Here is a 26,293-nt window from a genome sequence, read left to right as displayed (position 1 = left end):
GCCATCCACCCACTGGTGGACTCTTTAGTCGCTTCCACTCTCTAATTGCTTTAGTTGTGAGTAACAAACACAGATGTACAAACAACTTCTTCAAGTAGGCAGTTTTCTTAGTAATGACTAAGTATCCACCTGGGTTTCTTTTCCTCACTGGTAAATGGAAAATAATAGTCGTACCTATCTCACACTTTTTTCTAAGGCTTAACTTAATTAATATAAGTGGAGGAAATGGAACAATGTATTGAAAAATATTCGCTGCTATCATGATCATTAACATCATCATTATTATCAACTCTTGACCAGCACTATCCAACAAAAATGTGATCCACAAAGGTAATTTTTAATTTACTAGTAGCCACATTAAAGACTGCAGAAGCAAACCAATAAAATTGATAATATATTTTATCTAACAAGACATACACCAAATGTTATAATTTCAACATACATTAAATATTTGTAAAACTTAGTGAGATACTTTACATGCTTTCTTGTACTCATCTTTGAAACACAGCACATGTGTTTACACTTGAAGCATACCTCAATTCTGGTGAGTGACATTTCAAGTGCTCAACAGTCATACGTGGCTACCACACGGGATGGTGCAGCTTTAGACTCTACTTGTCTAGTTAATCCTGTTTCACTATCATATTGATTTGACTACAGAAACAGTATTAAATTTGATGAAACAACTTTTTCCCTCACTAATCTTTCTCAAAAAGATTTCTAGACAATTCTTACAAAATTATCCCCCCATATTAAAGCTGGAACCAATTATCCAGTACCAAAAAATCCAATTACTTGTGTCAACTGGAACTACATTAAATGTTCCTATTATTTTGGGTTTCTTCATTTTTTTTATATTGTGCTCACTCATTCAAATTAGATTTTTCATCAAACTATCTCCCTCTCTTTTCTACCTGGCACCAAATTGTACTTATTTTCTATTTCAAATTAACTACCAGTTTATCTTCCTGTACAATTACACCATATACTAAAATATACATATTTAAAATCATCTGTATTTATTAAGTTCCATGTTATTTTAAAATTTAAACCAACTACTAAAAGAAGGTAGTGATCAAATGACACATTTAAGAAAATAATGTGAAATAAAGTATCAATCTGTTGTAAATAAAACTAGAAGTAAGGAAATTTGAATTTTTATTGTTATAGGATGGAATCACTGAAGAGAGTGGCTGTCATAATACCAAGAATTATTTCCATGATGAAGAATTAGTGACAAAAAGGCTCTGTAGGGGAAAAACATGAACTTATTCCTTGACAACATGCATAAATAAGATGGTGTAATACATTTTAGCTAAAAGGTCAAATTGTATACTTACTATGATCAACTGTTTTTCATCAGCTTTCTCTGCTTCTTTTAGTTTCAAGTCTTTTGGAATTGTTATCTCCAAATGGGAATTACACTTGGGCCAAGAATGATTTGGTGGTATCTCCCTTTGAAAAAACAACCAACCAACCAACCAACCATTAAATGTTATAGATCCATATCATTTCAAATCACTGGTAGAAAAATACTTAGGATTTTCTATACAACACTGTGACAAATAAAATTCCAAGGGGTGTGGGGGCGGGGAAATAACCTTTTAAAAACCAAAAGGAAACCCAAAGAAATAATTCATTTGCAACATAAAAACAAAAAAATGTAGTACCTACTATAGTATGAATTAGTTTTAAGTTTCATAGTTTCAGCAATTTGAGTCACTACTGTTTGTCCTAAATACTGTTTTCAGTAATCAGTAAAGCAAAAATGTATACTAATTTATTTTGAAAGTAAAGACAGAACAAAAGGCTTTCAATATACTGAAACATTTTTACATGTTGCTAATATATATCATGAGGCTTTTTGGGCAAAAGGAGCATTCTCATATATTGTTGCTGGGAGTATAAGACTCAACCACTTTGCAAGGAAATTTGGCAAGACAGGTTAAATTCTACAGCTATGAATTTATCCTAGATTGAGCCACATAAGTGGACAAAGATAAGTGTTTATTGCAGGACTTTTTTTCTGATAGAAATAAACTAGAAACAACCATGGTTTCAATAGAGAACTGTTAATAAACAATGGAACATATGCACAATGGAATCTAATACAGAATTTAAAAGAATGAGGAAAGAAGGTAGAAAATATCTTTTCTATCTTCCATAACACACTGAGAAAAAACTAAAAGTTGCAAAACACTATGTGTAGACACAGAAAAAAAAATACACTAAAAACAAAATTTCTATCACATCTGTGTGAAAAACTGATGATTACTAATGCAGCCTTTCAAGGGAAAAAATTCCCCGAACTCAAAACTTCCAAGTATAAAATTCTGAAGTTCTCATATTTATACTTATATTAAACTAATACCTTACCTGTTATCACTCGTCTTAGATGTCTGATTACAGAGTACACTGTGCTGTTTGGGAATCGAACCTGTGATTTAATAAAAAGATGGGTTATTACTAAGCTTTGTACTAGCCCTCCACCTAACAGTTAAAAATTATCAGGAAGAAAAACAACCTCAATGCACTAAATGCTTTATTTTTAATAAATACCATTTGATAAAATTAGAGTCACCTTTCTAGGAATTTCTCTTCAGAGAAGAGGCAAAAAAGCTCTACAGAGCTGCAGAGAGATCTAATGGTAGATTAACAGTGTGTCTCTAGTTTCAGCAATAATTACTAGCACTGAACAATAAAGGAAATTGTTTAAATGCTTTCATAATTGTTCACAATAATGCTTTCACAATTATTCAGTCTCTAAACAGAAATAAAGGAAAACATTAGCTTAAAAAAACCTGTAGTCTCTGGAGTTTTAATCACATTGGTGGTGGTTTAAGTGCTCAGTAGTGTCTGACTCTTTCGTCTCCATGGATTGCTGCCCACCAGGCCCCTTTGTCACAGGATTTCCCAGGCAAGACTACTGGAGTGGGTTGCTATTTCCTTCTCCAGGGGATCTTCCTAACCCAGGGATCGAACCCACGTCTCCTGCACTGCAGGCAGTTTAGATTCTTTACCACTGAGCCACCAGGGAAGTCCTTTAATCATATTACTAATCAAATAATGCAATAACAATTAATTTTCTAACGAATAAATGCATTTCTGGTACTCATATTATACTTCCCCTTCCCCAACTAAGGGCGTCCCTGGTGGGTCAGGGAAATTCCATGGACAAGGAGCCTGGTGGGTTACAGTCCATGGGGTCACAAGAGTCAAACACACCTTAGCAACTAAGCACTCCTAAGTGAAAAGGTTAAATGACATATGCAATGCAATCAATTATATGAACATAATATTTAGGAATTTCTTTTCTGTATCTCCTGGTGCTTCATCTGATGTAGGTGAACAAATTGCTATTCAAGGATTCAAAGACTATACTGCCCAATTTTTGGGGCCATGCCATTCAGCTTGTGGGATCTTAATTCCCCAACCAGGGACGTAACTCGTGCCCCTGCAGAAAAAGCGCTGAGTCCTAACCACTAGACTGCCAGGGAATTACCCTCAAAATATTCATTAGGTTACAAAAATAAAGTTTTTTATGGTAAAAGTGAACAGACTATATATAAGAACTGATTTAATTCAAAGATACAATTACTAAGATGGAAAACTGTGTAATTAAGGTTTAAAGATAAGAACCTGGTAAACTAGTCATTTATACTTGAAAAATAAACTGCCATCATTAATTTAAGCAGTTCATTAAATAACACTTCTCCAGAAAGTAAGTTCACAAACAAAATAAAAGATTTAAAAGCAAAGTAGTTTTGGTAGGGAGTCAAAGAATCACCTTAAGTACTGTACTGCTGCTGCTGCTGCTAAGTCGCCTCAGTCGTGTCTGACTCTGTGTGACCCCATAGATGGCAGCCCACCAGGCTCCCCCGTCCCTGGGATTCTCCAGGCAAGAACACTGGAGTGGGTTGCCGTTTCCTTCTCCAATGCAGGAAAGAGAAAAGTGAAAGTGAAGTCGCTCAGTTGTGCCCGACTCTTAGCGACCCCATGGAATGCAGCCTACCAGGCTCCTCCGTCCATGGAATTTTCCAGGCAAGAGTACTGGAGTGGGGTGCCATTGCCTTCTCCATAAGTACTGTACACAACCCAATTAACAGACGCAATTCTCCCCCTTCAAAGAATAGTTATCACACATTTGAAAAACATAAGCAATGGTTAAAAGAAGGATTTCACGGGTTTGATAGTGGATATAGTCTTCTGTTATGCTGACAAAAAAAATCTCTGACCACTGAGAAATCTAAACAATACTTTCAAAGTATTACCTGGAAATTTATTCTCTCCTGTATCGATTTTTGCTTGACTGAGCAGAGTTGAGACAGTAGTGGCATTTTCCACTGGATTGTTTTCAAGCTTAGATTCCAAACACAGGCTGCAATTCTAAGCACATATAATCCAAAATGTTAATATTCACTTTTGTATCAACCTTTGGGTCTTACTACAATATTTTCAGTGAATTTTAGCACTATACTAAGAAAATTTAAGATCATATATGGAGTAATTCACACAAGATATGCCTTTAAAAAGTCTCTTTATGATCTCCCTACAAGCTACCCTTCCTCTCAGCATCAACTCTTATTATTCCCCTTCATGCTAGACTGAAAACTTTACCTCTCCCACAGATACACTCCATATCTGCCGGCTCTATACTTTTTCTGGGTTTCATCTACCTAAGTCTCACTGTCCATTACAACAGCTCATTCTTGGGCACTTAAAATGTGATATGTCTAATCTGTGATTTACTGCAGATGTAAATCACCTACCAGATTTTGAGGTAATAGTACCAAAAAAAAAAGTAAAACATCTCAATTTTTAAAACTCATGACACATTGAACCATTATTTTTACATGACAAGTAATACAGATTAACTTTACCAATTTTTTTAAATGTGGCTAGCAGAAATTTTTAAACAATTTATGTGGCTCACACTTTATCTCTACTGAACAATGCTAATCTACAACAGCTTACCCCTGTATAAACTCAAGTCATTAAATATTAACCCCTTCCATGAAATCTCTTCCAAGTTTTCCATTCCTTTTCCCCAAATTTCCCAATTACCTCATCCATCTTTCATGCCCTTATCACTTTCTATTTTGAATTAGTTATTTATTAATCTCCTATATACTCTTAAGTACATTTGCATATGTATATGCTGCTGCTGCTGCTAAGTCGCCTCAGTCATGTCCGATTCTGTGCGACCCCATAGACAGCAGCCCACCAGGCTCCCCTGTCCCTGGGATTCTCCAGGCAAGAACACTGGAGTAGGTTGCCATTTCCTTCTCCAATGCAGGAAAGAGAAAAGTGAAAGTGAGGTCGCTCAGTCGTGCCCAAATCTTAGCGACCCCATGGACTGCAGCCTACCAGGCTCCTCCGTCCATGGAATTTTCCAGGCAAGAGTACTGGAGTGGGGTGCCATTGCCTTCTCCACATATGTATATATGTAAGTATATTTTTGTGTATATATATACTTAAGTATATCGTTTCAAGTATATATTTTTTAATCTCCTAATACTCTTAGGAGCAAGACTTATTATATCTATCCTTGTATTTCTAAGAGCTCCTATATCAGAACTCTGTCAAAGTAGATACTCAATAACTAATAAAGGAAAATAGTGCAAACTCACACAGTAGCTATCTCAGAGGAATGGAAATGTGGTGGTGAACAGATAACTTTTTCATGTGTGTCTGTATCTATCTGTATTGTAACTGTTACAGAGAACTCCTAACGTTATTCTTGAACATTACATTTTTGAAATATGAACATTTTTGTCATTAAAAGGCAGAAAAATTAAAAACAATAAAAATAATGACATGTTAGTAATCAATCTCCATTAGGAAGCTAGAATTACTAGTTTAAAAAAAACCATAAAATAATTGAGCTTTAAAATTCATAAAATCCAAATACTTTAAATTCAGCCCGAAGAATTCAGAAGGCCTATCAGACAGATGCTTAGCCTTACTAACCATCATCATTTTTCAGTACTTTTGAGACTGACACCATGTAATAAAAAGAAGAAAAATTGCAGACAGCCACAGAAAAAGTTTTCAAATGGTGTAAAGTTTGCTTTTTTACACTCTTCTACTTTCCCAAGTATAAATCCAGCTAGATTCTGAAGCCAGTCAATCTCAGTTGAAAGCCTGGCTCCATCACTTACATGTTACACAGATCTCTAAGCTTCACTCAAATCTCTAAGCCTCACTCTCCTCACCTGCAATACATGGATAGTAATAGAACTCATGCTGTAGAATGTGGTAACAATTATATGAAGCTCTCCTTTGCTTAATAAAGAAGCAGTGTTCATTAAACAAAAGCTATTATGATGGCTTCACTAAACATCTTAGTACTTATGGGGAGAAACCTCTAAATGACTAGTACAATGTAAGTTCATTAAAGGCGGGACACAGACCATCTTCTATAGCCTTATTAGCATGGTGTCTTGAATGCAGCAGGCACTCAATAATGTCTTGAAACGATATGTTCAACATCACATCTCCTAACCACTCTTTATATAGTAATCACATTGTTGGTATCAGTGATAGTAATCACATTGTTGGTATCAGTGAAAAAGAATCAGTGAAAAAGTTGGAAACAACGTAAAAGGGCGTTCACAGAGGAAACCATAAATAAAGTGTGGTATATTTTTTTTACAACTATTAAAATACCCATGTATCAATGAGAATAAACAGTGGTCTATTTTGGGGGCTTCTGACACAAACCCTGACTCCTTACTCACTCAAATTTGCTTCTAGACCCAAATGCCTTGAAAGAGAACTTTAAATCACTTGTAAAACTTTCAAGTGACTTTTTTTTCTCAAATGATCTTCTTATATCCAGAGTATGTCACTGTAGAAAGAATTAAGGACTGAAAATCAGGACAGCTGAATTCAAATCTATTTGTGCCACCAAACACGTGGCCTAATCCACATTCTTCTACTGGTCTCAGCTTTCTCATTATAAAATTAAATAACTGAAACAAAATTGGTGGAGTTTTAAAAATCAGTATTATAGAGTACTAAAGTTCTGCCTACTGATTTTATATATTGATATTTCAACTACATCTTAATTTGGAACGAAATGGTTCAGCTGCTTTTATAAAGTTTCAAAACTACTTCTTAGGTAATCAAGTTTCTTCCAGATATTTAGATTCTGTTTTTCAATTTACTTTCCCATTTACAAAAGTTTTGCCCACTACAATTTTATTCTTAGCCTGAGGACTGAATTATTTACATCCTTCAGGCATTTTATCTGCCAACTGTTCAAAATGGCTGCACAAGTCAAAGCAAAAGGCATTTCTGCTAGAAATACTCAAGTTTTACCAGGTGGTGAAAAGTTGACTTGTGCCAGATGAAGTTATTTTAACAACTTGATCAGAACTGAGCCCAATTTCAAGTTCCACATTTTAGTCACTCACTATGAAACAGTTTCTTTGGTTACAATTAATAGAAAAAGGAAACAAACCAGTGTGTTAAATGAAAATGAAAAGCTAGAATTTGACAGGTTTGTGCTTCACATAAAATAAAAATGAAGGGTGAAAATAAGGAAACAATGACAAGCATTCATGTAAATATGAGGCATCTAAAGGAGTCAGTAAGTTCTATCACTCACTACAAGACCAGGTTAATGAAACTCTTGCTAACTCCTTACCAAATGACTCTTCCATCTTTTACAACTTAATTCTTAAGCTAAAGTATGTTATAAACACTTAATTCTTATCAGAAAATACTCAGGCACCTCCAGGTACATAATGAAAATAGATTACCTTATCCGGTGTTGATTCAAAAGCATCTTTCTTCTGCTTATCCAATGGTTGGTCAGGAGGTGGTTTTATCTGATTACCCAAATGACAATTTTCAGGAGCCTTTTTGGGGATTTTATTCATTTCAACTGTAATATCATTAGGTGTAACATCTTCAGAATTAACTTCTTTCATTTCTTCCTGCTGGCAAGCTTTATTTTTATCACCATATGGTTTTGACCCTAAAAATGTACTTTGCGTCACTTGCTGATGCGTTTCTAACGCAGGTAGTGAAAAACTGGTTCGTAATAAGCCCGATTTAGGGGAAAATTGAGAGTCTAATTTATTTTGCTGCACAGAGTTAAATTTTGAGAGTTTAATTTTAGTCCAGTTGGAGTTCTTTTTAGTTGAGTTGTTTATTCCATTTAGTATACATTTCACAGGCTTTGTTTTTCTACTGGGGAAGAAACGATTACACTGAACGTCCTGATTCGCTTCCTTCTGATGAAGTATTTGTCTTTCAGTCTCTGTCTCTTCCAATTTTATTTCTGTAGGCTTCTCCTCCTTTACACTTTCCATTTGTGAAGATTCCTTTTTTACCTCTACAGTATCTGACTCAATTTCACCAGCAATTTCTTCACAGAGCTGGAGAATGCTCCCGCGTTTGCTTGTTCCTGCTTGCTCCAGCCCATTGTCTCCAGTTTGTTCAGGCACTGATGGCTGTGGACTTTTTTGGGATTTTGCACTATTATTCACTTGTGTGTGAACTGACTTCTTCATCTCGTTCTTTTTAGAGACCACTGAAGTAGCCACTTTGGATCTTTTTATCTCAGAAGAAGATTTTGTTTCTTCTTTTCTAGTATTCTCCAGACACTTTTCAGATCCTTTTATGCACTGAGAACCAGAAGTATAAGCCGTCTGATGCTCCACTTTGCGCTTTTTTCCTTTGGGGGAATTGATCGCTTCATTAGTGACAGAATTTTCTTCCTCTTTAGAATCAGACTTTATTTCCAATACTTTTCTTTTCACATGTTTCTGATTTGTTTTAGCTTTATTAGATTTACTCTGAGTATTGTTACAGTGCTCTTTTTTTGTTGGCGGCAAACTCTGTTTAACTGCTTGAGCCTGACCCTGAATTTCTCTACTACGCAGAGACCTTGTTGAAACCTCTGTTAGCTGTTGTAGTCTTTGTGATCTCCGGTTGAGCTGTTCACTTGATTTAGGGGTTTCGTGCACTGTTTTTTTCTGAGATATTTTCTTCTGTTTTGTAGATTCCTGTTGTGAATGTCCCTTTACAGTCACCATATTTTTATTAGTAGATTTACTAGCTCTTTTATCAGTGGATGCTGACCTTGTGCTCATGCATGTTCCTAATTCAGGCTGATTCACTTTACTTTCATTTGAAGATTTAACCAGTGATTTTATAGCTTCCTTTGGATCTGATTTTTTTGCTAGATTTTTTTGAGAACCTTGAACTTGTGTTTCTAAATTCTTATCTTCATTCTTTTTAATAACACTAGAGGAATTTTCTTTTGATTTCTCCTGAATGGACATCATTTCTGAGTAAGGTCCTCCTTTTCTGAGTATTTTCGAAATTTTTGTGTCCTAGTAAATAATAAATGCTGAATGTCTAGTATTATCTCTGAGCAGGTCTAAAAAATTCAACTGATACTGGTACACATTTTCAACAAAAGTACTAGTCTTCTAAGATTTCTGTCATCCTTACGGCATGAAGGCTGAATAATATTTGCTTTACTTTGGACAAGGCAATAGATATTTGAGAAAAATTAAAATCTAAGCTAATATTTTCAGAACTTTTTATGACAAAAATTTTAATTCAAGTTTGATCTGTTTTGTTAATGTTTCAATTAAATTTGTTTTCAGGCCTAGCCCTATGACTGGATAAGTTATTTATCACTGACCCGTCTGATTTGACAAAGTTTTTGAAAATTTTTTTCTTCTGAAGTCTACAGTTATTGGACTTTGATTCATTAGAAACATGTCTTATAGCTAACACGTTTCTTTGCTTGTTTGCTGAGTCTGTTGATTTAAAGTTCTTATTTAACCACGTCCGTTTAATAAAATACTCTATTAATAAAGATTTCCTTTTGTGCTGGCATTTCTGGAAAAATAAAAAAACAAACATTAAATTTTGTACAATCCAAGAATTTGGCAATGCTAACACTACAAAGAAATAACCACAACTTACAAAAAATGTTACTCTTTCTTTCAAATACTTAGTGTGTATACTTAAAATACACTTTAAAACTGTATAAGCAATTGTTGTTGGACTGTTGTGGATCACAATAAACTGTGGGAAATTCTTCAAGAGAAGGGAATACCAGACCACCTGACTTGCCTCTTGAGAAACCTATATGCAGGTCAGGAAGCAACAGTTAGAACTGGACATGGAACAACGGACTAGCTCCAAATAGGAAAAGGAGTACGTCAAGGCTGTATACTGTCACCCTGCTTATTTAACTTAAATGCAGAGTACATCATGAGAAACGCTGGGCTGGAAGAAGCACAAGCTGGAATCAAGATTGCTGGGAGATATATCAATAACCTCAGATATGCAGATGACATCACCCTTATGGCAGAAAGTGAAGAGGAACTAAAAAGCCTCTTGATGAAGGTGAAAGAAGAGAGTGAAAAAGTTGGCTTAAAGCTCAACATTCAGAAAATGAAGATCATGGCATCCGGTCCCATCACTTCATGGGAAATAGATGGAGAAACAGTGGAAACAGTGTCAGACTTGATTTTTCTGGGCTCCAAAATCACTGCAGATGGTGATTGCAGCCATGAAATTAAAAGAAGCTTACTCCTTGGAAGGAAAGTTATGACCAACCTAGATAGCATATTCAAAAGCAGAGATATTACTTTGCCAACAAAGGTCCATCTAGTCAAGGCTATGGTTTTTCCTGTGGTAATATATGGATGTGAGAGTTGGACTGTGAAGAAAGCTGAGCGCCGAAGAATTGATGCTTTTGAACTGTGGTGTTGGAGAAGACTCTTGAGAGTCCCTTGGACTGCAAGGAGATCCAACCAGTCCATTCTGAAGGAGATCAGCCCTGGGATTTCTTTGGAAGGAATGACATTAAAGCTGAAACTCCAGTACTTTGGCCACCTCATGCGAAGAGTTGACTCATTGGAAAAGACTCTGATGCTGGGAGGGATTGGGGGCAGGAGGAGAAGGGGACGACAGAGGATGAGATGGCTGGATGGCATCACCGACTCGATAGACGGATGTGAGTTTGAGTGAACTCCAGGAGTTGGTGATGGACAGGGAGGCCTGGCGTGCTGCGATTCATGGGGTTGCAAAGAGTCGGACACGACTGAGCAACTGAACCGAACTGAACTGAAGCTGTTGTGGGTTAGGCTTTGCTGTGGGTGTGGGTGGGCTTGGTGCCTCATTAGGGGTTTGGCTCTATTTTACTGTTTGTGTTTCTTCTGGGGCCAAGCTGAAGGGGCAGCATACTTAAGGCTAACAGGAAAATGTACCCTAAGTATAGTCTTATAAATCGAAAACCTGTCTTAAATAAACAGAGAATAGCTGAAAATCAATCTCTCCTTGAGGTTACTTACATTTCCTTTCCCACAAGAAACATTTGATCTTTCAGCCACCATAACTCATAGAATTTGACAAAATCATTCCTTATAATTTCCTTTTAACACATTATACAGCACCTAAAAGTAAAATATTGAGAAATGTTTATAAAGTACAAAGATGTAATTATTTACATCTCATCTATTAATCAATATATTAATCTATACTCCATAATTTTACCCTGTCCCTAACATTAGTTTTCAGAGCTCCATTTACACTTAAGTATAGTATTTCTAATCTGAAGTAAACTATGGCACGTGCATCCAATGAAGTAAGCTTTTCTATTTCAATTTTACATTTTAGAAAAACTTTGTAACAAAAAAAATCATCATACATACAGTGGTTAAGCTAGTAAAGCAAAATCCTACTTTGAGGAAAAATAGTGCATGTAAATAATTACATTCATAGAAAAATAGTGACAGATAAAAAGACAGATTTAAATACACAACATTTATGTCTACTCTCATGTAATACTTAAAAAAAAAAAAGCAATAGATTAAAATGAAGCAAGACAAAACCATAAACCCAAAGGATAAAAACAAAAGCGTAGATGACAAAAATTAAAAGTACAGAAGCTACAAAGAAGGACAAATAACCTCCACACTCAAAGAAACCTGATCCTAAACTGGAAATCGAGGAAAGCCAAGTGAGAACCAACTCTACTTAAACCAGAGAATCTCTCAAGCAGCAGAAATGGGCAGTACCACAAGATGGGGAGAAAATGGGACTCACATAAAGGGAAAGATCCCCACACAGCCATCCCAATTATTACCCAGGTGAATGGGGAAACAAAAATATGATGTTTCAGTACAACAGAACACTCAGCAATCAAAAGGAACAGTGCTTGGAGCCACATGAATGAACTTCACAATCATGATGTTGAATGAAAAGGGCTAGACACAAAGAGTACATAAAGTATTTTACTTTTATGAAATTCTAGAAAAGGAAAACTTATCTATAGTAACAGAAAATAGATGAGTCACTGCCTGGGGTAGGAGCAGAGGGAGAGAGACACTTTTGGAGGTAATAGAAATAATCTCTATCGTGATTGTGATGGTTGTTCCAAGAACGTGCAAATCTGTCAAAATCCACCAAACTCTACACTTTAAAAGGCTGCCGTGTTTTATACATACATTATGCTTTAGTAAATCTACCCCCAAAATAGAACTCTAAGTAACTGATATGGACCTACAACTGAGAAACACAGTTAAACCAAATAAAGCAAGGTGCATAACAGGGCGGACTTCCCCTTGTCATAAAAAGAAAAAAGGAAGACAGTGGGAGGAAGGAAAGGTATAGAAACCTATGCTTGCCTGTGAACACAATAGGTTGGAAGGATGCCCAAGAAATTAGTAACAGTGAAGACTTCCGAGAAAGAGAACTACGGGACCAAGTGCAAGAAGTGTGGGGAAAGAAAGCTTACTTTCCACTATATACTCCATTTTATTATGTGAACATATAATCTTGTCCAAAAAAGTCACATTTCTTTGAATATATTTAAGTGTATTTGGCATATGGACCAATTATCTTTGAAGGCACTAAATTATAACAATATAAGCTACTTACCTTATTGAAATGAAAATTACATATAATTTTTTTCTTCAAGTTGATAGATGATGCTTCTAATGAATGATACTTCTAACAGCTTCCATGTGTTTGGCTGTTAATCTTAAAAAAAAAAAAGAATTCTATATAGCTAAAGTAAAACAATCTATTAAAAAACATGAGAATACAAAAACAGTATCATCTATTAACTGTCTATTAACTATTAGAACAACTTGGACTAAGCTAGACTAACAATGGCTTAGTGACGATTTTTCACTTGATATACAAAAATCTTGCAGTTCAATATGGTTACATCTCATTTTCTTATACCATATAATAAATTTGATTTTTCTCTGAAAATAATCACGATCTTCTACCCCAAACTGCACCTCCATGGAAGGAGTATATTATTTTCCTTCCCATCAGAGGCTCAGCTTGACCATATGTCTTACTTTGGCCTCATGGTGGACAGAGCATACTTCCCTGCCCCTACAGCTTTGCCATCTGATGACTTGGCCAATGGGATGTTAGCAGAAAAGAGAGAGAGAGATCTAAAATGTCTTTGTGCAATTGGTCTTCCTACTTCTGCCATTACCAGAAGAAGAGTTCAGCAGGTAGATGCTGCCTCTTCAGCTCAGGCCCCAGAAGAAACACAAACAGTAAACCGGAGCCAAACCCCTAATGAGGCACCAAGCCCACCCACACCCACAGCAAAGCATAATTCAAGTCACTTTAACATAAATCATCTAACCCACAGCAGCTTACAGATGTATAATCAACAACAATTGCTTACACAGTTTTAAACCACTGAGTTGTAGGGCACTTTCTCATACAACAATAACTAATACATATTATAGTTAAATTTTCTGGGAAACCCCAGATTTACCCAAGATTAGAGGACCACAGCCTTGTCTAACTCAATGAAATTAAGCCATGCCCGTGGGGCAACCCAAGACGGGCGGGTCATGGTGGAGAGATTTGATAGAATGTAGTCCACTGGAGAAGGGAATGGCAAACCACTTCAGTATTCTTGCCTTGAGAACCCCATGATCAGTACGAAAAGGCAAAATGATAGGATACTGAAAGAGGAACTCCCCAGGTCAGTAGGGGCCCTATATGCTACTGGAGATCAGTGGAGAAATAACTCCAGAAAGAATGAAGGGATGGAGCCAAAGCAAAAAGAATACCCAGCTGTGGATGTGACTGGTGATAGAAGCAAGGTCCGATGCTGTAAAGAGCAATATTGCATAGGAACCTGGAATGTCAGGTCCATGAATCAAGGCAAATTGGAAGTGGTCAAACAAGAGATGGCAAGAGTGAATGTTGACATTCTAGGAATCAGCGAACTGAAATGGACTGGAATGGGTGAATTTAACTTAGATGACCATTATATCTACTACTGCGGGCAGGAATCCCTCAGAAGAAATGGACTAGCCATCATGGTCAACAGAAGAGTCCGAAATGCAATACTTGGATGCAATCTCAAAAACGACAGAATGATCTCTGTTCGTTTCCAAGACAAACCATTCAATATCACAGTAATCCAAGTCTATGCCCCAACCAGAAACGCTGAAGAAGCTGAAGTTGAACGGTTCTATAAAGACCCACAAGACCTTTTAGAACTAACACCCAAAAAAGATGTCCTTTTCATTATAGGGGACTGGAATGCAAAAGTAGGAAGTCAAGAAACACCTGGAGTAAGAGGCAAATTTGGCCTTGGAATACGGAATGAAGCAGGGCAAAGACTAATAGAGTTTTGCCAAGAAAATGCACTGGTCATAACAAACACCCTCTTCCAACAACACAAGAGAAGACTCTACACATGGACATCACCAGATGGTCAACACCGAAATCAGATTGATTATATTCTTTGCAGCCAAAGATGGAGAAGCTCTATACAGTCAGCAAAAACAAGACCAGGAGCTGACTGTGGCTCAGACCATTAACTCCTTATTGCCAAATTCAGATTTATGTTGAAGAAAGTACGGAAAACCACTAGACCATTCAGGTATGACCTAAATCAAATCCCATATGATTATACAGTAGAAGTGAGAAATAGATTTAAGGGCCTCTATCTGATAGATAGAGTGCCTGATGAACTATGGAATGAGATTTGTGACATTGTACAGGAGACAGGGATCAAGACCATTCCCATAGAAAAGAAATGCAAAAAAGCAAAATGGCTGTCTGGGGAGGCCTTACAAATAGCTGTGAAAAGAAGAGAAGCAAAAGGCAAAGGAGAAAAGGAAATATATAAACATCTGAATGCAGAGTTCCAAAGAATAGCAAGAAGAGATAAGAAAGCCTTCTTCAGCGATCAATGCAAAGAAATAGAGGAAAACAACAGAATGGGAAAGACTAGGGATCTCTTCAAGAAAAATCAGAGATACCAAAGGAACATTTCATGCAAAGATGAGCTCGATAAAGGACAGAAATGGTATGGACCTAACAGAAGCAGAAGATATTAAGAAGAGATGGAAAGAATACACAGAAGAACTGTACAAAAAAGATCTTCACGACCCAGATAATCACGATGGTGTGATCACTGACCTAGAGCCAGACATCCTGGAATGTGAAGTCAAGTGGGCCTTAGAAAGCATCACTACGAACAAAGCTAGTGGAGGTGATGGAATTCCAGTTGAGCTATTCCAAATCCTGAAAGATGATGCTGTGAAAGTGCTGCACTCAATATGCCAGCAAATTTGGAAAACTCAGCAGTGGCCACAGGACTGGAAAAAGGTCAGTTTTCATTCCAATCCCAAAGAAAGGCAATGCCAAAGAATGCTCAAACTACCGCACAACTGCACTCATCTCACATGCTACTAAAGTAATGCTCAAAGTTCTCCAAGCCAGGCTTCAGCAATATGTGAACCGTGAACTTCCTGATGTTCAAGCTGGTTTTAGAAAAGGCAGAGGAACCAGAGATCAAACTACCAACATACGCTGGGTCATGGAAAAAGCAAGAGAGTTCCAGAAAAACATCTATTTCTGGTTTATTGACTATGCCAACGCCTTTGACTGTGTGGATCGCAACAAACTGTGGAAAATTCTGAAAGAGATGGGAATACCAGACCACCTGATCTGCCTCTTGAGAAATCTGTATGCAGGTCAGGAAGCAACAGTTAGAGCTGGACATGGAACAACAGACTGGTTCCAAATAGGAGAATGAATATGTCAAGGCTGTATATTGTCACCCTGTTTATTTAACTTATATGCAGAGTACATCATGAGAAACGCTGGACTGGAAGAAACACAAGCTGGAATCAAGATTGCTGGGAGAAATATCAATAACCTCAGATATGCAGATGACACCACCCTTATGGCAGAAAGTGAAGAGAAACTAAAAAGCCTCTTGATGAAGGTGAAAGAAGAGAGTGAAAAAGTTGGCTTAAAGCTCAACATTCAGAAAACGAAGATCATGGCATCCGGTCCCACCACTTCATGGGAAATAGATGGGGAAACAGTGGAAACAGTGTCAGACTTGATTTTTCTGGGCTCCAAAATCACTGCAGATGGTGACTGCAGCCATGAAATAAAAGACGCTTACTCCTTGGAAGGAAAGTTATGACCAATCTAGATAGCATATTCAAAAGCAGAGATATTACTTTGCCAACAAAGGTTCATCTAGTCAAGGCTATGGTTTTTCCTGTGGTCATGTATGGATGTGAGAGTTGGACTGTGAAGAAGGCTGAGCGCAGAAGAATTGATGCTTTTGAACTGTGGTGTTGGAGAAGACTCTTGAGAGTCCCTTGGACTGCAAGGAGATCCAACCAGTCCATTCTGAAGGAGATCAGCCCTGGGATTTCTTTGGAAGGAATGATGCTAAAGCTGAAACTCCAGTACTTTGGGCACCTCATGCAAAGAGTTGAGTCATTGGAAAAGACTCTGATGCTGGGAGGGATTGGGGGCAAGAGGAGAAGGGGACGACAGAGGATGAGATGGCTGGATGGCATCACTGACTCGATGGACGTTGAGTCTCAGTGAACTCTGGGAGTTGGTGATGGACAGGGAGGCCTGGCGTGCTGCAATTCATGGGGTCGCAAAGAGTCGGACACGACTGAGCGACTGATCTGATCTGATCTGAAGCCTGAGAGGTTTATCTTCCCAGGTGGCACAGTGCTAAAGAATCTGCCCGCCAATGCAAGAAACCAGAGAGACACAGGTTTGATCCTTGGGTCAGGTTGCCCTGGAGTAGAAAGTGGCAACCCACTCCAGTATTCTTGCCTAAAAAATACCATGGACAGAGGAGCCTGGCAGGCTACAGTCCATAGGGTGGCAAAGAGTCGGACATGATTGAGCAACTGTGCATGCACACACACAGACACAAACCTCTGAGGCATAATAACTTGAAAAAACACATTTAATGTCCTTTATTACTTAAGCAACAAAAATTTTAATTTTAAAAATTATGAATTACTTTACATCATTTCCTCCCAATTTCTAAATATTTTAACACATGGCAGTTGGGCCCTAACAGAACAAAGAGGTTAACTGATACACAAATCTACAGCATTTGCCTCTCACCTGTTCAGTTATGGTAAGGATTAGTTCACTTTAGTCTGCCCTATATGTTAAATCATTATTAACCTAGCATTATATACCTTAATAACATCCCTTTCTATTAAATAAAATCTTATAAAAATGCATTCTCTCACCTGTTAACAAATTGACAAGACCCTTCCAACAAGCCAAAGCTAGCTTCTTAATAGAATTCTAATAAAATCAATATTGGGGCCAAAAAACAATAATCAAACTTAACATAAAACGATCACTTCAGAAAATCCACAATACTTATATAGAAAGATAATTTACAAGATACATGTTAGAAAGTGCCTGAGAATTTAAGAGTACATCCAATTTCTAAATTGTACATTATGATAAAATATATTCAAATTTTAATCATTAAAGCATTTAGATTACATCACCCAATATATTTTAAGTTTAAAGTGATATTTTAAAAATCATTTTACAATTGGGAATTCTCTGCCAGTCCAGTGGTTAAGACTCCAAGCTCTCACTGCCAAGGGCCCAGATTCAATCCCTGGTCAGGGAACTAAGATCCCACAAGCAGTGTGATCAGGAGTTAAAAAAAAAAAAAATTTTAACTGAGATGTAATTTGAGATTGTACAGGAGACAGGGATCAAGACCATCCCCATGGAAAAGAAATGCAAAAAAGCAAAATGGCTGTCTGAGGAGGCCTTACAAATAGCTGTGAAAAGAAGAGAAGCAAAAAGCAAAGGAGAAAAGGAAAGATATAAACATCTGAATGCAGAGTTCCAAAGAATAGCAAGAAGAGATAAGAAAGCCTTCTTCAGCGATCAATGCAAAGAAATAGAGGAAAACAACAGAATGGGAAAGACTAGAGATCTCTTCGAGAAAATCAGATATACCAAAGGAATATTTCATGCAAAAATGGGCTCGATAAAGGACAAAAATGGTATGGACCTAACAGAAGCAGAAGATATTAAGAAGAGATGGCAAGAATACACAGAAGAACTGTACAAAAAAGATATTCACGACCCAGATAATCACGATGGTGTGATCACTGACCTAGAGCCAGACATCCTGGAATGTGAAGTCAAGTGGGCCTTAGAAAGCATCACTACGAACAAAGCTAGTGGAGGTGATGGAATTCCAGTTAGCTATTCCAAATCCTGAAAGATGATGCTGTGAAAGTGCTGCACTCAATATGCCAGCAAATTTGGAAAACTCAGCAGTGGCCACAGGACTGGAAAAAGGTCAGTTTTCATTCCAATCCCAAAGAAAGGCAATGCCAAAGAATGCTCAAACTACAGCACAACTGCACTCATCTCACATATGCTACTAAAGTAATGCTCAAAATTCTCCAAGCCAGGCTTCAGCAATATGTGAACTGTGAACTTCCTGATGTTCAAGCTGGTTTTAGAAAAGGCAGAGGAACCAGAGATCAAACTACAAACGTTGGGTCATGGAAAAAGCAAGAGAGTTCCAGAAAAACATCTATTTCTGGTTTATTGACTATGCCAACGCCTTTGACTGTGTGGATCGCAACAAACTGTAGAAAATTCTGAAAGAGATGGGAATACCAGACCACCTGATCTGCCTCTTGAGAAATCTGTATGCAGGTCAGGAAGCAACAGTTAGAACTGGACATGGAACAACAGATTGGTTCCAAATAGGAGAATAAATATGTCAAGCCTGTATATTGTCACCCTACTTATTTAACTTATATGCAGAGTACATCATGAGAAATGCTGGACTGGAAGAAACACAAGCTAGAATCAAGATTGCCGGGAGAAATATCAATAACCTCAGATATGCAGATGACACCACCCTTATGGCAGAAAGTGAAGAAGAACTAAAAAGCCTCTTGATGAAAGTGAAAGAAGAGAGTGAAAAAGTTGGCTTAAAGCTCAACATTCAGAAAACAAAGATCATGGCATCCGGTCCCATCACTTCATGGGAAATAGATGGGGAAACAGTGGAAACAGTGCCAGACTTTATTTTTCTGGGCTCCAAAATCACTGCAGATGGTGACTGCAGCCATGAAATTAAAAGATGCTTACTCCTTGGAAGGACAGTTATGACCAGCCTAGACAGCATATTGAAAAGCAGAGACATTACTTTGCCAACAAAGGTCCGTCTAGTCAAGGCTATGGTTTTTCCTGTGGTCATGTATGGATGTGAGAGTTGGACTGTGAAGAAGGCTGAGTGCCGAAGAATTGATGCTTTTGAACTGTGGTGTTGGAGAAGACTCTTGAGAGTCCCTTGGACTGCAGGGAGATCCAACCAGTCCATCCTGAAGGAGATCAGCCCTGGGATTTCTTTGGAAGGAATGATGCTAAAGCTGAAACTCCAGTACTTTGGCCACCTCATGCGAAGAGTTGACTCATTGGAAAAGACTCTGATGCTGGGAGGGATTGGGGGCAGGAGGAGAAGGGGACGACAGAGGATGAGATGGCTGGATGGCATCACCGACTCGATAGACGGATGTGAGTTTGAGTGAACTCCAGGAGTTGGTGATGGACAGGGAGGCCTGGCGTGCTGCGATTCATGGGGTTGCAAAGAGTCGGACACGACTGAGCAACTGAACCGAACTGAACTGAAGCTGTTGTGGGTTAGGCTTTGCTGTGGGTGTGGGTGGGCTTGGTGCCTCATTAGGGGTTTGGCTCTATTTTACTGTTTGTGTTTCTTCTGGGGCCAAGCTGAAGGGGCAGCATACTTAAGGCTAACAGGAAAATGTACCCTAAGTATAGTCTTATAAATCGAAAACCTGTCTTAAATAAACAGAGAATAGCTGAAAATCAATCTCTCCTTGAGGTTACTTACATTTCCTTTCCCACAAGAAACATTTGATCTTTCAGCCACCATAACTCATAGAATTTGACAAAATCATTCCTTATAATTTCCTTTTAACACATTATACAGCACCTAAAAGTAAAATATTGAGAAATGTTTATAAAGTACAAAGATGTAATTATTTACATCTCATCTATTAATCAATATATTAATCTATACTCCATAATTTTACCCTGTCCCTAACATTAGTTTTCAGAGCTCCATTTACACTTAAGTATAGTATTTCTAATCTGAAGTAAACTATGGCACGTGCATCCAATGAAGTAAGCTTTTCTATTTCAATTTTACATTTTAGAAAAACTTTGTAACAAAAAAAATCATCATACATACAGTGGTTAAGCTAGTAAAGCAAAATCCTACTTTGAGGAAAAATAGTGCATGTAAATAATTACATTCATAGAAAAATAGTGACAGATAAAAAGACAGATTTAAATACACAACATTTATGTCTACTCTCATGTAATACTTAAAAAAAAAAAAGCAATAGATTAAAATGAAGCAAGACAAAACCATAAACCCAAAGGATAAAAACAAAAGCGTAGATGACAAAAATTAAAAGTACAGAAGCTACAAAGAAGGACAAATAACCTCCACACTCAAAGAAACCTGATCCTAAACTGGAAATCGAGGAAAGCCAAGTGAGAACCAACTCTACTTAAACCAGAGAATCTCTCAAGCAGCAGAAATGGGCAGTACCACAAGATGGGGAGAAAATGGGACTCACATAAAGGGAAAGATCCCCACACAGCCATCCCAATTATTACCCAGGTGAATGGGGAAACAAAAATATGATGTTTCAGTACAACAGAACACTCAGCAATCAAAAGGAACAGTGCTTGGAGCCACATGAATGAACTTCACAATCATGATGTTGAATGAAAAGGGCTAGACACAAAGAGTACATAAAGTATTTTACTTTTATGAAATTCTAGAAAAGGAAAACTTATCTATAGTAACAGAAAATAGATGAGTCACTGCCTGGGGTAGGAGCAGAGGGAGAGAGACACTTTTGGAGGTAATAGAAATAATCTCTATCGTGATTGTGATGGTTGTTCCAAGAACGTGCAAATCTGTCAAAATCCACCAAACTCTACACTTTAAAAGGCTGCCGTGTTTTATACATACATTATGCTTTAGTAAATCTACCCCCAAAATAGAACTCTAAGTAACTGATATGGACCTACAACTGAGAAACACAGTTAAACCAAATAAAGCAAGGTGCATAACAGGGCGGACTTCCCCTTGTCATAAAAAGAAAAAAGGAAGACAGTGGGAGGAAGGAAAGGTATAGAAACCTATGCTTGCCTGTGAACACAATAGGTTGGAAGGATGCCCAAGAAATTAGTAACAGTGAAGACTTCCGAGAAAGAGAACTACGGGACCAAGTGCAAGAAGTGTGGGGAAAGAAAGCTTACTTTCCACTATATACTCCATTTTATTATGTGAACATATAATCTTGTCCAAAAAAGTCACATTTCTTTGAATATATTTAAGTGTATTTGGCATATGGACCAATTATCTTTGAAGGCACTAAATTATAACAATATAAGCTACTTACCTTATTGAAATGAAAATTACATATAATTTTTTTCTTCAAGTTGATAGATGATGCTTCTAATGAATGATACTTCTAACAGCTTCCATGTGTTTGGCTGTTAATCTTAAAAAAAAAAAAGAATTCTATATAGCTAAAGTAAAACAATCTATTAAAAAACATGAGAATACAAAAACAGTATCATCTATTAACTGTCTATTAACTATTAGAACAACTTGGACTAAGCTAGACTAACAATGGCTTAGTGACGATTTTTCACTTGATATACAAAAATCTTGCAGTTCAATATGGTTACATCTCATTTTCTTATACCATATAATAAATTTGATTTTTCTCTGAAAATAATCACGATCTTCTACCCCAAACTGCACCTCCATGGAAGGAGTATATTATTTTCCTTCCCATCAGAGGCTCAGCTTGACCATATGTCTTACTTTGGCCTCATGGTGGACAGAGCATACTTCCCTGCCCCTACAGCTTTGCCATCTGATGACTTGGCCAATGGGATGTTAGCAGAAAAGAGAGAGAGAGATCTAAAATGTCTTTGTGCAATTGGTCTTCCTACTTCTGCCATTACCAGAAGAAGAGTTCAGCAGGTAGATGCTGCCTCTTCAGCTCAGGCCCCAGAAGAAACACAAACAGTAAACCGGAGCCAAACCCCTAATGAGGCACCAAGCCCACCCACACCCACAGCAAAGCATAATTCAAGTCACTTTAACATAAATCATCTAACCCACAGCAGCTTACAGATGTATAATCAACAACAATTGCTTACACAGTTTTAAACCACTGAGTTGTAGGGCACTTTCTCATACAACAATAACTAATACATATTATAGTTAAATTTTCTGGGAAACCCCAGATTTACCCAAGATTAGAGGACCACAGCCTTGTCTAACTCAATGAAATTAAGCCATGCCCGTGGGGCAACCCAAGACGGGCGGGTCATGGTGGAGAGATTTGATAGAATGTAGTCCACTGGAGAAGGGAATGGCAAACCACTTCAGTATTCTTGCCTTGAGAACCCCATGATCAGTACGAAAAGGCAAAATGATAGGATACTGAAAGAGGAACTCCCCAGGTCAGTAGGGGCCCTATATGCTACTGGAGATCAGTGGAGAAATAACTCCAGAAAGAATGAAGGGATGGAGCCAAAGCAAAAAGAATACCCAGCTGTGGATGTGACTGGTGATAGAAGCAAGGTCCGATGCTGTAAAGAGCAATATTGCATAGGAACCTGGAATGTCAGGTCCATGAATCAAGGCAAATTGGAAGTGGTCAAACAAGAGATGGCAAGAGTGAATGTTGACATTCTAGGAATCAGCGAACTGAAATGGACTGGAATGGGTGAATTTAACTTAGATGACCATTATATCTACTACTGCGGGCAGGAATCCCTCAGAAGAAATGGACTAGCCATCATGGTCAACAGAAGAGTCCGAAATGCAATACTTGGATGCAATCTCAAAAACGACAGAATGATCTCTGTTCGTTTCCAAGACAAACCATTCAATATCACAGTAATCCAAGTCTATGCCCCAACCAGAAACGCTGAAGAAGCTGAAGTTGAACGGTTCTATAAAGACCCACAAGACCTTTTAGAACTAACACCCAAAAAAGATGTCCTTTTCATTATAGGGGACTGGAATGCAAAAGTAGGAAGTCAAGAAACACCTGGAGTAAGAGGCAAATTTGGCCTTGGAATACGGAATGAAGCAGGGCAAAGACTAATAGAGTTTTGCCAAGAAAATGCACTGGTCATAACAAACACCCTCTTCCAACAACACAAGAGAAGACTCTACACATGGACATCACCAGATGGTCAACACCGAAATCAGATTGATTATATTCTTTGCAGCCAAAGATGGAGAAGCTCTATACAGTCAGCAAAAACAAGACCAGGAGCTGACTGTGGCTCAGACCATTAACTCCTTATTGCCAAATTCAGATTTATGTTGAAGAAAGTACGGAAAACCACTAGACCATTCAGGTATGACCTAAATCAAATCCCATATGATTATACAGTAGAAGTGAGAAATAGATTTAAGGGCCTCTATCTGATAGATAGAGTGCCTGATGAACTATGGAATGAGATTTGTGACATTGTACAGGAGACAGGGATCAAGACCATTCCCATAGAAAAGAAATGCAAAAAAGCAAAATGGCTGTCTGGGGAGGCCTTACAAATAGCTGTGAAAAGAAGAGAAGCAAAAGGCAAAGGAGAAAAGGAAATATATAAACATCTGAATGCAGAGTTCCAAAGAATAGCAAGAAGAGATAAGAAAGCCTTCTTCAGCGATCAATGCAAAGAAATAGAGGAAAACAACAGAATGGGAAAGACTAGGGATCTCTTCAAGAAAAATCAGAGATACCAAAGGAACATTTCATGCAAAGATGAGCTCGATAAAGGACAGAAATGGTATGGACCTAACAGAAGCAGAAGATATTAAGAAGAGATGGAAAGAATACACAGAAGAACTGTACAAAAAAGATCTTCACGACCCAGATAATCACGATGGTGTGATCACTGACCTAGAGCCAGACATCCTGGAATGTGAAGTCAAGTGGGCCTTAGAAAGCATCACTACGAACAAAGCTAGTGGAGGTGATGGAATTCCAGTTGAGCTATTCCAAATCCTGAAAGATGATGCTGTGAAAGTGCTGCACTCAATATGCCAGCAAATTTGGAAAACTCAGCAGTGGCCACAGGACTGGAAAAAGGTCAGTTTTCATTCCAATCCCAAAGAAAGGCAATGCCAAAGAATGCTCAAACTACCGCACAACTGCACTCATCTCACATGCTACTAAAGTAATGCTCAAAGTTCTCCAAGCCAGGCTTCAGCAATATGTGAACCGTGAACTTCCTGATGTTCAAGCTGGTTTTAGAAAAGGCAGAGGAACCAGAGATCAAACTACCAACATACGCTGGGTCATGGAAAAAGCAAGAGAGTTCCAGAAAAACATCTATTTCTGGTTTATTGACTATGCCAACGCCTTTGACTGTGTGGATCGCAACAAACTGTGGAAAATTCTGAAAGAGATGGGAATACCAGACCACCTGATCTGCCTCTTGAGAAATCTGTATGCAGGTCAGGAAGCAACAGTTAGAGCTGGACATGGAACAACAGACTGGTTCCAAATAGGAGAATGAATATGTCAAGGCTGTATATTGTCACCCTGTTTATTTAACTTATATGCAGAGTACATCATGAGAAACGCTGGACTGGAAGAAACACAAGCTGGAATCAAGATTGCTGGGAGAAATATCAATAACCTCAGATATGCAGATGACACCACCCTTATGGCAGAAAGTGAAGAGAAACTAAAAAGCCTCTTGATGAAGGTGAAAGAAGAGAGTGAAAAAGTTGGCTTAAAGCTCAACATTCAGAAAACGAAGATCATGGCATCCGGTCCCACCACTTCATGGGAAATAGATGGGGAAACAGTGGAAACAGTGTCAGACTTGATTTTTCTGGGCTCCAAAATCACTGCAGATGGTGACTGCAGCCATGAAATAAAAGACGCTTACTCCTTGGAAGGAAAGTTATGACCAATCTAGATAGCATATTCAAAAGCAGAGATATTACTTTGCCAACAAAGGTTCATCTAGTCAAGGCTATGGTTTTTCCTGTGGTCATGTATGGATGTGAGAGTTGGACTGTGAAGAAGGCTGAGCGCAGAAGAATTGATGCTTTTGAACTGTGGTGTTGGAGAAGACTCTTGAGAGTCCCTTGGACTGCAAGGAGATCCAACCAGTCCATTCTGAAGGAGATCAGCCCTGGGATTTCTTTGGAAGGAATGATGCTAAAGCTGAAACTCCAGTACTTTGGGCACCTCATGCAAAGAGTTGAGTCATTGGAAAAGACTCTGATGCTGGGAGGGATTGGGGGCAAGAGGAGAAGGGGACGACAGAGGATGAGATGGCTGGATGGCATCACTGACTCGATGGACGTTGAGTCTCAGTGAACTCTGGGAGTTGGTGATGGACAGGGAGGCCTGGCGTGCTGCAATTCATGGGGTCGCAAAGAGTCGGACACGACTGAGCGACTGATCTGATCTGATCTGAAGCCTGAGAGGTTTATCTTCCCAGGTGGCACAGTGCTAAAGAATCTGCCCGCCAATGCAAGAAACCAGAGAGACACAGGTTTGATCCTTGGGTCAGGTTGCCCTGGAGTAGAAAGTGGCAACCCACTCCAGTATTCTTGCCTAAAAAATACCATGGACAGAGGAGCCTGGCAGGCTACAGTCCATAGGGTGGCAAAGAGTCGGACATGATTGAGCAACTGTGCATGCACACACACAGACACAAACCTCTGAGGCATAATAACTTGAAAAAACACATTTAATGTCCTTTATTACTTAAGCAACAAAAATTTTAATTTTAAAAATTATGAATTACTTTACATCATTTCCTCCCAATTTCTAAATATTTTAACACATGGCAGTTGGGCCCTAACAGAACAAAGAGGTTAACTGATACACAAATCTACAGCATTTGCCTCTCA

At 38.1% G+C, this 26,293-nt stretch overlaps 1 protein-coding gene across 5 annotated transcripts in view; it reads right to left on the bottom strand.

The window, feature by feature from the left end:
• ESCO1 (establishment of sister chromatid cohesion N-acetyltransferase 1) overlaps positions 1 to 26,293 on the bottom strand; it is a 53,316-nt gene that overhangs the window by 18,399 nt on the left and 8,624 nt on the right. For 3 of the 5 annotated variants that reach the window (XR_003032456.2, XM_059881034.1, XM_059881033.1), the window contains 8 exons: positions 21,792 to 21,893; positions 20,204 to 20,305; positions 12,916 to 13,017; positions 11,328 to 11,429; positions 7,767 to 9,864; positions 4,272 to 4,386; positions 2,377 to 2,437; positions 1,341 to 1,455 (listed from right to left, as the gene is read on the bottom strand). Coding sequence is in view for 4 of the 5 variants with exons in the window: in XM_059881034.1 (XP_059737017.1) it covers positions 1,341 to 1,455; positions 2,377 to 2,437; positions 4,272 to 4,386; positions 7,767 to 9,299 (1,824 nt within the window). In the remaining variant the exon portion in view is untranslated. The remainder of the gene's footprint in view (positions 1 to 1,340; positions 1,456 to 2,376; positions 2,438 to 4,271; positions 4,387 to 7,766; positions 9,865 to 11,327; positions 11,430 to 12,915; positions 13,018 to 20,203; positions 20,306 to 21,791; positions 21,894 to 26,293) is intronic. The other 2 variants (XM_059881035.1, XM_024984598.2) reach the window with 2 other exon arrangements.

This window comes from Bos taurus, chromosome 24 (genome assembly GCF_002263795.3).
Source record: "Bos taurus isolate L1 Dominette 01449 registration number 42190680 breed Hereford chromosome 24, ARS-UCD2.0, whole genome shotgun sequence".
Lineage (NCBI taxonomy): Eukaryota > Metazoa > Chordata > Mammalia > Artiodactyla > Bovidae > Bos > Bos taurus.
Note: the sequence above shows the minus strand (reverse complement) of the source record. Positions and strands in the feature narration are given on the sequence as shown.